General features: G+C 45.7%; 2 protein-coding genes across 2 annotated transcripts; both read right to left on the minus strand.

Annotated features, from left to right (window-relative positions):
- Positions 1 to 1,857: 1,857 nt before the first annotated feature.
- On the minus strand, positions 1,858 to 4,193 carry LOC118755215. Its single transcript, XM_036490064.1, has 2 exons — positions 4,164 to 4,193; positions 1,858 to 4,086 (listed from the first exon to the last, which is right to left on the minus strand). Exons 1-2 carry the CDS (start codon positions 4,191 to 4,193, stop codon positions 1,858 to 1,860), a joined length of 2,259 nt encoding a protein of 752 aa, XP_036345957.1.
- Positions 4,194 to 4,787: 594 nt separating this feature from the next.
- On the minus strand, positions 4,788 to 5,444 carry LOC118755216. Its single transcript, XM_036490065.1, has one exon. The coding sequence runs from the start codon at positions 5,442 to 5,444 to the stop codon at positions 4,788 to 4,790; it is 657 nt and encodes a 218-aa protein (XP_036345958.1).
- Between the last annotated feature and the right edge of the window lie 6,196 nt (positions 5,445 to 11,640).

Here is an 11,640-nt window from a genome sequence, read left to right on the forward strand (position 1 = left end):
AAATAGTTGTTGTGGGGCCCAGGGCCACAGGATCCGGGGTCCTCACACTCCCTCCTTACTCCCGGCAGCAAGACCTACGGTCACCTTGCCAGTCTTGGTAATTCGTACTCTGTACGCCTGGCCGTTTACGATGCGTCTGAATGACTGCCGCTTCTGTTGCTGATGGTTTACGTGCGACTCAATTTCCGCCACCAACTCTTCCGGCAACACACCTACGTCCGGATGGACCTGCCACTCCGATGGAACACTCGGCTCAGCCTCTTCTAGCCAACGCTCTATTTCTGCCATTAAGTCGGCATCTGCTGCCACACTGAAATCCGCTTCCGCCGACGCCTCCTCCACGAAATCCCTTTGTCCACCGCTCGCCAACGTACACGCCTCGATCGGGCGGTCACTAAGGCACAGCTGTTGCGGCGGTGGATGTGGCTCTTCTGATGCCATCGGGTCGTATAGCCTGATGCGCATATCGATATGGCGCGCATACTCTACTGGCTAAATACTGCCAACGTTTCAAATAATTTACCCTTGTTATCGTATGGGGCTCATCGGGAATAGAAGACATTGGCCGGAAAATTAGAAAATGGGCTGGGGTTAATGGGTCCTCATCACCTTCGAATTTTAAACATATTGGTCTTGAGTTCAAGCAACCTTCAATTTGACACAATATTGTGGTCATTTCTTCATACGTTGCGGAGGCGGCGGCCAATACTCGATTCAAGAGGAACTTCGTTGATTTAACTCCGGCCTCCCACATTCCAACAAAATGCGGGACAGAGGGTGGTGAGAAATGCCATTGGATTGTTTGGTCTGCCAATTCTTTCTGTTCACAAATTGAATTAGTTCGCGTAGCTGTTGATTGCATCCAACAAATTGGCTCCATTGTCAGAATAAATATGGCATGGTCTGCCCCGTCTCGCCACGAATCTTCGGAGAGAAGCAATAAAGGCCGCTGTGGAAAGTTCTGTAACCAATTCCAAGTGAATAGCCTTTGTGACTAAACACACAAATAATGCAATCCAAGATTTATAGCGCTTACTTCCACGACCTTTCCATGACCGCACTTGTATAGGGCCGGCAAAATCCACGCCGGTGTTGAGAAAGGCGGAGCCAGTTTCAAGTCGATGGCGGGGAAGATCACCCATTTGTTGTTGGAAGGGCTTGCCACGAAATCGCATGCACCGAACGCATTTGTATACACAGCGTTTGACTAGATGAGTTATGCCGGGTATCCAATATTTCAATCCTAATAAATATTGAAGTTGACGGCTTACAGCGTGCAAATATCGTATATGATATTCCCTCACAATGAGCTCAGTTAAGTGCCTGTCCTTGTGTAAGATTAATGGGTGCTTTTGTTCATAACTAATGTCAGCGTTGTCAATTCGACCACCAACTCGTAATAGGCCATACGTGTCAACAAATGGCGCAAGTGATGCCAACTTGTGATTTGCTAAAAGCTGTTTTTCAGCCGATAAGGCTCGAATTTCAGCCGCGAAAAACTGCAGTTGGACATTCTTGATTAACACGTTGTGGCCTGCCTGTAGCTCGGTTACTGAAAGCAGCCCGGTTATCGTTTCGGACTTAGCCCTTTTGCAATCTTTTGTGAACCTCAGAATCCAAGTTGTGATCCTAAGCAATCGGTTATAGTCTGAAAATCGTTCGATGTAGTCGGCTTCGGGAACTGTAGTGATGTGAACAATATTCCTTCGCTCTTCCATGTCGACGTCGTTTGGTGCCTCGAAGTTCTGCTTTTCTGTTGATTCATTACAATCCTTCAAAATGTCTGGCCCATGCCACCACAACTTGTTGTTGATGAGAGCCGAAGGCGCCATACCTCTCGTCGCTAGATCTGCAGGATTATGCTGTGAACCATTGTGTAGCGGGTATAATATTGATGATGTATGATGTTCTGTTCGCGACAAATGATTTCCAACGTCTCGGATGGTCCGCAATCCAGGCCAACACTACCGTGGAATCCGACCAACCAAACATCCTATCATTCTCAATGTTGAATATATGCTGCAGCTTCACCATCAGTTTCACCATTAGCTGTGCTGCGCACAACTCCAAACGTGGTAATGTGACCTGCTTAACGGGGGCTACTCTAGTCTTTGCAGCAATAAGATTTGTATATATTATTCCATCTGGACGTCGCACCCACAAATAGATTGCATCTGAATATGCCAACTCTGATGAATCAGCGAATCCGTGAAGCTCGACGTGGTTGTCGTCTGACAATTGTAACCATCTTGGAATCTGCAAGTTGGTTATCTGGCACATACTATCACGTAACACCAGCCATTGGGTTAATAGATCTTCAGGCAATGGTTGATCCCAGTCAACACCTCTCAGCCACAGCCTTTGCATAAAAATTTTCATGCTAACGACAACTGGTGCCAACCAACCGATCGAATCGAAGATTTTGCATATATCAGACAAACCTGTACGTTTTGTAACGACATGTGGCATGGCCCCCAGCGTCACACTAAATTTAAAACAATCCTTGGTTGTATTCCACAACAACCCCAAGGTTTTCACAGTTTGGGTATCATCGATTACGGTCTCTGTAGAGGACTCTCTGTCTTGTGTGGGAATGCTATCAATGAACTGTGGTGAATTCGACGACCATTTCCGCAAGTGAAATCCAGCACTGTCAAGAATTTTACACAAGTCGTTTTTTAGGTTTGTAGCTCCTTCTACACTACTTGCGCATGATATGAAATCATCTACGTAAAAACAGGTTTCGATCGCGTTTGAAACATCGGGATTCAGTTCAGCATTGTCAATCGCTACTTGACGCAGAGTTCTGGTAGCCAGGAAAGGCGCGCAGGCTGTTCCATACGTCACTGTCCTTAAATTGTATTCCTGGATTTGCTTACTTTCATCATCTCTCCATAAAATGCGTTGATACGAGCGGTCATCTGGATGTATGAGCACCTGGCGATACATCTTTTCTATGTCCCCAATGAAGCCTATTTTATACCTGCGAAATTGTATTAGGATTGTGAACAGATCCCTCTGTATTGTAGGACCTACTAGTAGTTGTTCATTGAGTGACGTTCCATTGTCTGTTTTACAGGACGCATCGAACACTACGCGTACCCTTGTTGTAGTGCTGCTAGGCTTAAACACTGCGTGGTGTCGCATGAAATATGTCTTGCTAGATGAGCAGCTCCTTGCTACTTCAATGTGCCCCAACTCGAAAAATTCTTGAATAAACTCGGTATACTCTTCTTTAAGCAACACATTTTTATAGAATTTGGCTTCCAAACCATGAAATCGTTTTAACGCCGCCTGCCTCGAGTCCCCCAAGTTAACCACTGTACTCTTAAATGGGAATCTGGCGATGTATCGTCCACTGGAATCCCTCTGAACGTGTTGTTGGAAGTGTATTTCTGCTTGCTCTTCCTCAGGTGTCAGGTGATTCATTGTTTCGTTACATTCCTCGACTTTCCAAAACTGCTGCAGTTGCTCACCCAAGTCGACTGTCATATGCGCTGGTACTATTTCAAGATTTCGCTGATTAGCAACGTTACCAACAATAACCCAGCCGAAAATTGTTTGTATTGCGCTTGGAGATCCACTTGGGTGTACAATCTTGTCTTGTAGTAAACATTCACTAAATATATCTGCACCCAAGATAATGTATATCCGTCCCGTTGAGTTGTATTGGGGATCAGCCAATTTCAGGTTGTTGAAATAATTAAGTTTTTCGTTGTTGATTGTGTGGCCAGGAAGATTTTGTGTCAAGCGATCCACACATAAAGCCTCTGTTGTTGCCATCTTCTCATAATACGTTGCCTTCAATAGTAGGTACACCTTACCCTTTGTATAACTTCCAGTGCCTGCCCCGACACCATGAATTAAAGTTTTATCGTATGAACGCTTAAGCTCTAGACGTTGTGCGCACGCCTCAGAAATGAGCGTGACTTGTGCACCCGAATCAAGCAGTACTCGACATGGTTGAAGACTATTTCGGCCGTCTAATATGAGTACCGTTGCTGTTGGTAGTAACGCTAGTGTTTTGTTGTACTGATGTGTCGCGTTACCCGGTGGAGCAACGATTTGTGTTTTTCGTTGCAGATTCTACAATTTGAGCGTGTGCATTGAGCTGCACGATGATTGTCTTGAAGGCAGTTGAAACATCTGTTGTTATCACGTACTATTTTAATTCGCCTTTCAATATCTAACATTTTGAACTGATTGCAGTGGAATAGAGCGTGATTCTTTGAGCATACGGGACACGTTTGTATAACCGAAGTGTACGCACTAGATTGGTTTCGACACTTGTTGGCGTTGCTTTTTGCTTCAGTTGCTTTGATTCCAGATTTGACTAAATTTCCTGTCTTCCTTTGGGCGCTTTCCAGCTCAAATAGTCGCTCCTCTAGAAAATTTAGAAATTGTGCAAAGGTAGCGACTTGATCGGATTTTTTCTCTCTGTACCACAAGATGAGTGTTTCGGAATCGATCTTTTTTCTATGTGAAATAATAGTACGGAATCCCAGTGCTCTACAGGCTCATCGAGCGCTTTCAAGGCATTAATTCTTTCATTTGAGGTGTTCACGACTCTTTTTAGTTCAGATGCCGACAGTAACTTCATCGCCGGTTGATCGAATAATAGTTCCAGATAAGCGCTTTTTACCTTGTCGTTTTTATTGTATTTTTTGCAGAGTAAATCCCAGGCTATTTTATAGTTTTCATTTGTAGGCCTTAAATGCTTCACCAACGACAACGCGTCTCCCTTGAGTCTTGTTTGCAGGTATTCGAACCTTTCCACGTCTGACAAATTAGCTCTTGTGTGGATCATTTGTAGGCCTTAAATGCTTCACCAACGACAACGCGTCTCCCTTGAGTCTTGTTTGCAGGTATTCGAACCTTTCCACGTCTGACAAATTAGCTCTTGTGTGGATCATGGCTTCGAATAGGTCACGAAAACGAATCCATTCGGTATACGTCCCATCGAATTCGGGAATTTGAATATGCGGAAGACGAATTTCGTGTTTGTCTCGTGTATTACGATCATTTGGTTGATTAAAGGGTGACGACGCTGCGTTCATCCCAGTGCTATTCGATATTCTCTCGATTAGCGCACTCCTAGTGGTTTGGTGGTCCATAAGTGACTGCATGGCCCTAGTCTTGTCTCCACCTTGTGGATGCTCACTCATCATACGATTACTTTCATCCTCTCGTACTCGATTGGCAAATATAGATTTAGTTGCGAAATATTTATCTTCCTTCTCGCTTCGATACACTTCTTCATCCTGAGACGGGCCGGCGAGATCATCAATGCTATTTTGTATCTCTTCATACTGTGAAAATAGTTCATCAAGTTTACTGATACGCACCTTAACTTCGTCTAAAGATGCGTTTTGATTCAGACAGAATGTGTAAATACGAGTTATGGAGCCCTTTATGACCTGACGTTTTTGTTTTAGATTTTCCATTTCTACAGACTACAATTTTCTATTTAAAGATTATTTGTGTATAGAGATTTATAAATTCAGGAGTTTTAATTCAAATATTAGGTATATTAAAATTAATTTGTGTGGATATTTACATATATGTATATCATTTAGTAATTCAATCGTACAGAAGTGTTTAGAGAACCTAAACTATATATTTAGTATATTTGCATACAATAATTAGGTTTTCAATTTCATGGGTATACACATACACTTATACATATGTTGAATAATTTGAAGTCGTTCATCTACCTTGAGTTTGAAAAATCTTTAATATTCAATGGAATTTGCTTATATACGTGTGGTCTTAGACCTTAGTAAACAGTTTGAGCTCTGTCCTTTAGCATAGACATTTACCATTTACAATGAATTTATTTAAGTATACATATCAATATAATTGTGCATACCGATGGCGCTCGTACCTGTTGCTATAAGTTACAATGCTATGGTTAATTGCAATTTGCACGTGCTCGTTGAGGTTATGTGATGAAGTTTCCGTTTTCAAGTGATGTTCCTTCTGCAAATTTCCACACTCCAATGTGGGTGCTCCGCGTACATGGATACTGTCTATTGGCAATATACAATATTTATTGCACTCCCTTCGAAGATGCTGCGTTGCCCAAATCTAGTGGATGTACACAAATTCACGCTGAATTGTCGAACGAAGCCAATCCGGCTATCCGGCTCGAAGGACCAAACTTATGAGTATGGCAATCGATGTCGTAAACCTATACCTTGGTTTATGTTTAATAACGAAAACACTCACACTAATTTTTGTTTAAGTACAAAATGTTTCATTTATTCGTGGACTGTTTCGTGTGTGTATCTTCAAAAACGCAATTTGTTGACAGCCAACGCCAGTGTGTTCGCTTTGCGTAATTGTACATGGTTGCATTAGTTATTAGTTATATTAGGGTTACATTGTTGTAATTTTACGTATTCAATACATAAGTTAAGAAATGGAACTCAAAGTGTAAACAATTATTAATATTTATAACTATAATTATTATTAATATTTATAATTATTATTACTATTGCTGTTGTTATCATTAATTTTAATATTATAATGACAATTATTGTTTTTTTTTACTTTTATAATTTTTCTTTTGTGTTTCGTGCCATCTACATCTTTCATTGTTTTCCCTTGGAACCTTTATTTTTTTTCTTCTTCTTCTTTTTCTTCTTCTTCTTCTTCTTATTCTTCTTCTTCTTATTATTATTATTCTTCTTCATCTGATTTAGGATTCTTCGACTAGCTCCTAATCTTTCAGAGTCTCCGCTGTCATGGCAGTTGCTCCCCTGCTGGCAATTGCCGAGTTCACACACTTCAGTCTCTGCTGAAATTTACCTATTCGCCGCTGTGCGCCGAATTAGGCTCAGACGATGCCACGGGAGAATTTTCACCTTTCGCGTTGTTCTCATAAAATGGTTTGAGATCACTCACGTGCGCTGTCCTCCTTTTCCCTTTGTGCACCTTGTCGAGTTCGACGATCACAGGCGAAATAAAATTTAGTACGCGATGTGGTCCGCCGTATTTCGGTGCAAGCTTAGCCGCGAAATTTTCCACGGCTTTAGACAAGAAGTGTTCTCTCACCAGAACTCTGTCTCCCACGACCGGTTGCCATGATCTTCTTCGCAGATTGTAGTGTCTCGCTTGCTCTGTCGTTGCCTTTTGTTGGTTTCGTCGCACTAACTCAAACACCTCTCTCATTATCGCCGCTTCTACTTGCGGTGTGGTGGTATCTTCGCCGGTTCCTAACGTATTTTCGTCGTACAATGCGTTCGGTAACCTTGGTTCTCGCCCCTGGATGACAAACGCCGGGCTGTAACCTGTTGCCTCGCACACGCTCGTGTTGAGGGCCAAAGTCATTTCTGGCAACAGATCATCCCAGCTCTTCTGGTCTCTGCCTGCAAACTGCGCCAGTAGTCGTTTGACGTTACGGTTCGCTCTGTCCGTCGGATTTTGCTGCGGTGTGTACGGAGCAGTGAATTGGTGCCTTACTCCCATCTCCTCCAGGAATTGCTTAAATTTCGCGCTGATAAATTGCGTTCCATTATCCGAGATCCGGATTTTGGAATGCCGAATTTGCCGATAATCCGCTCTCTCACTGCTCGAATTACTCCCTCCGCTGTTGCCTTCCGCATTGGTACAATCTCGACGCATCTTGAGAAATGATCTAGTATTACCAGTGCCATAGTGTTTCCATGCTTGGATCGCGGAAGAGGTCCTACGAAATCAACACACACTGTCGCCCAGGGTTCTTCGGCTAGCTGCGTCAGCATCTTTCCGGCTGCTTGCGGCTGGCTTGGTTTGTAAAGCTGGCACGTTTCACACTGTCGCACGTACTGCCTCACGTCACGGAACATGCCCGGCAAAATAGTACCGCGCTGTCGCCCGCGCTATCGTTTTTCGGATGCCCATATGGCCTGCACTGGGAACATCGTGAATTTCCCGTAACACCCTCTGTCTTTGCTCTGCCGGCATGCATAGTTTCCATGGCAACACGCCTTCACCGTCAATTTGTCCTGATATTCGCCTGTACAGCTCACCATTTTCGATGACAAAGTCAGGAAACTTCTGTGGAGACTTCTCCACCTCCGCCATCTTGTCTTTCAGCCACTTGTACTCTACCGCTACTCCTCCCGCCGTCATCGAACCAAGCAATGTTTCCTGGGGCTGTCTTGACAGCGCGTCTGCTACCACATTCAGCTTACCCTTGCGATACTGCACATCGAAGGAGTACTGCTGCAGTTCCAGCGCCCACCTTGCAATCCGACCGGATGGACTCTCTATCTTACTCAGCCATTTAAGCGCTAAGTGGTCGGTGGTGACGGTAAACGTATATCCTTCTAGGTAGGGTCTCATTTTTCTGATCGCCCACACTATGGCCAGGCACTCTTTCTCCGTTGGTGAATAATTAAGTTCGGCCTTGTTAAGCCGGCGACTCGCATATGCGATTACGCGTTCTGTTCCTTCAATCTCTTGGGTGAGAACAGCTCCCAGCCTGTAGTCGCTCGCGTCTATTTGCAGAGTGAACTTCTGCGTAAAGTCGGGGAAAGCCAACACTGGTGCCTCGGTTAACGCGTTCTTCAGCGCCTCGAACGCTGTCTGTTGCTCGTCGTTCCATTTCCACTTGTGGCCCGTCTTTAGCATGGACGTCAGCGCATGCGCCACTTTGGAAAAGTCGGGGACAAATCTTCGGTACCATGAATTTATCCGTAGGAACCTGCGTAGCTCCCTTATATTTGTCGGTGGTGTCAGCTCTTTGATAGCCGCGACGTTCTCAGGATCGGTGTGAATGCCCTTCTCGATGACGACGTGACCCAGATACTTCAACTGCTTCTTGAAAAACTCGCATTTTTCTGAGTTGATCCTAAGATTCGCCTGCCTAAGCCGTCGGAAGACCTCCGAAAGATGTTGGACGTGCTCTTGCAGGGTTGCGCTGATGACAATAATGTCATCCAGGTAGGCAAAAGCATACGGCTCTAGTTCTGGACCGATAACTTGGTCTAACGCACGCTGGAACGTCGCGGGGGCGGAGTGGAGCCCAAACGGCATTACTCGCCATTGAAAAAGGCCACGCCCTGGCGCTGTAAAAGCAGTGTACTGCTTGCTCTGCTCTTCCATCGGGATTTGCCAGTAACCGTTTTTCAGGTCAAGGCTGCTAATGTAACGCGCGCTTCGTAGTCGGTCAAGGATATGTTGGATCTTCGGTAGGTGGTACGCGTCGGGCACTGAACGCTCGGTTAGCTATCGGTAGTCGACGCAGAGTCTCCACTTGCCGGTCTCCTTCTTCGCCAACACTATCGGGGCGCTGTGCGGACTGTGTGAGGGTTCAATACACCCTTTCTCGTTAAGGTCGTCGATTTCCGCGTTGATGATTTCCTGCATCTTTGGGTTCTTCGGGCAATACCTCTGCTTGACCGGCCGGTCATCCTTCATGACGATCCGGTGAGTGGCAATATTTGAAACTCCAGACATCTTCTTAATTTTGCGTAACTCTGACTTTAAGAACTCTCTCGCTTCGTCGGTTGTCGCGGCTTCTGTAGGCATTTGGGTTTGATTTGGGCTCATCGCATTTACCTGACCTCTCTGCACCTCCCTCGCGTATTGCCATGAACGTTTCTACTCCTTGTGCACAGCTCTCTTCTCGGAGTGTCACGTCTGAGTCTCCGCAACATAATCGGACCCCCGCTTTTGCCAGGAAATCGGTTCCAAGCACCAAGTCATCCATCAAACCAGGCAGTACCAAAAGATCGCTTTCATGCACCTGATTCGCTAACTCCACTCGTGCCGTTATAGCCTTCAGCACCGTTTTGGATCTCCCATCACCCATTGCCACACGCGTGTTCACCTGCCTAGCCTCTCCCACATCCAGTCTCTTAACCATGGCTTCGCTCAAGAAACTTCTTGTTGCACCTGTATCAACTGCAGCTACTACGTCGACCTCATTTACTCTGATCGCCGCCATAATTCGGCCATACGACTGCCTTAGTACACTATTTAGTTTGGGCGAGGCTGTTCTACCTGACGCCCCACTCCTCGCCGCAAATGGGACCTCGACCCGTTTCCCGATGCACTACGGCAGCACTCTCCACAGGTCCAACAAAACTCTCTCCGTGCAGCTCTACACTCCCTCGCAAAATGGCCATCTCCCCCGCAATGTCTACACGCAGTCCACGGATTAACGTACTCCGACTGTAGTGTTGCTACACCGCTGTGTGGTTCAGGTCGGCGTTGTGTTCTCTCTGCTCTGGCCGTCTCGTCACTCCTAGGCAGCTCGCGCATGTGCTGATATCTCTCCGTAACCCGTGGAGTTGTTCGCGCTGCGGCTCTCAGTGGCTCTCTCACCGGGGGGATATTTTCCATATCTTCCGCCAAACTCACTAGCTCTTCTAGGGTGGTGAACTCGGATCGTTTGACGTACCATTGGAACTCGCTTCTGGAGTTTCTGTAGATACGCGTTAGCTTCTGCTCTAAGGTGTAGGTCGCGTGTCGCATCAGACTCTGAAGGGCCAACACATAGTCTTTAAACTTCTCGTTCTGTTGTTGGACGCGACGACGGATCTCATCGTCTAAGGTTTCGTGGTAGCGAGAGTTTTAGAAGCACCTTAGAAAGTCTCTCTTGAAGTCCTCCCACTGTCGCCAATTCCGGTTATTACTGCGGAACCATGTCAACGCCTTCTCCTTAAGTAGTTCTGGCATCGCTCGCGGTAACAAGTCACGATTCACCTCGTATACTTCCGCCAATTCTTCTACACGTTCGATCAAGCTGAGCGGGTCTCGGCCGCCGTCGTATTTGAAACCCCACTTACGGACTCGGTCCATGATTGTTGCCAGCGATGTCGTAGGATACGTTGCGAATGGCTGTGGTGTCTCAAACGCGTCAACGGGCATTGGTGACTGCATTACACTGGCTCCCTGGCTTCCACTTGGTGTTGCTGCGGTAACATTCAGCGCAGGCTTCGAGTGTTTCGCTTCTAGCTCTTCGAACCGCGTTTGGTAGTCTTCGTTGTTACTTTCTTCTTGTATAAATGAAGAGAAACGTCTTCGCGGCTCTTCGACTGTTCCTGTCTGTTCGAGGCCGAGCTCTGCCATATAGGTCAGCAGCTCCTCTCGGTAGAGGTAATGTATCCACTTTCTCTTCACCATTGTTTTTTTTTCACACTGTTTCTTCACTGGACCGCCTACTAGTAGTTCTTCGGGTGGTCACTGCACTTTGTGTCTCTCTCACTTGTGCCCTTATTGCTTCTTAAATTTGGGTCTTTCGGGTAGTCGCTGAACTCAGTGTCTCTATCACTTGTGTTCTCTCTCTTATTTTTTTTTCACTTCACTTTTTTTCACGGCACTCTCCTTTATGTTTCGTTTCCTTTAGCCATTTGTAACGGACTTTCCTGAGTGCTGGGCGTAGCTCTCGGTTGTCCAGGGTCCTGTAAGGAGTAAACACCCTATCTCCTCAAGAAATTAGAGCACACTCGCTTCTAGTTTACAGCCTCTTTATTCGCTATACTCTCGCTATACCTACTCTCTAAAGTATAGAACTAGAGTAGGTTTAAACCCTACAGCTAGCACCAGTCTCATTGGTTAAAGCCCACTTCGAATATACAACAATAGTCTCGGAGGTTGATCCCTCTTCCACTACCCGTGTGACCCACATTGCCACGTATGCCTAGCTAA

This window comes from Rhagoletis pomonella, unplaced genomic scaffold (assembly GCF_013731165.1).
Source record: "Rhagoletis pomonella isolate Grant_MI unplaced genomic scaffold, Rhpom_1.0 Rhpom_scaffold_05640, whole genome shotgun sequence".
Taxonomy (NCBI): domain Eukaryota; kingdom Metazoa; phylum Arthropoda; class Insecta; order Diptera; family Tephritidae; genus Rhagoletis; species Rhagoletis pomonella.

Excerpts from the sequence above, each read along its gene's own strand:
- LOC118755215 (XM_036490064.1), bottom strand. The coding sequence starts at position 4,193 with ATGTTAGATATTGAAAGGCGAATTAAAATA. Across the intron at positions 4,087-4,163 it reads TTGAAAGGCGAATTAAAATA|AATCTGCAACGAAAAACACA; the intron begins GTACGTGATAAC and ends CTCAAATTGTAG.
- LOC118755216 (XM_036490065.1), bottom strand. The coding sequence starts at position 5,444 with ATGGAAAATCTAAAACAAAAACGTCAGGTCATAAAGGGCTCCATAACT.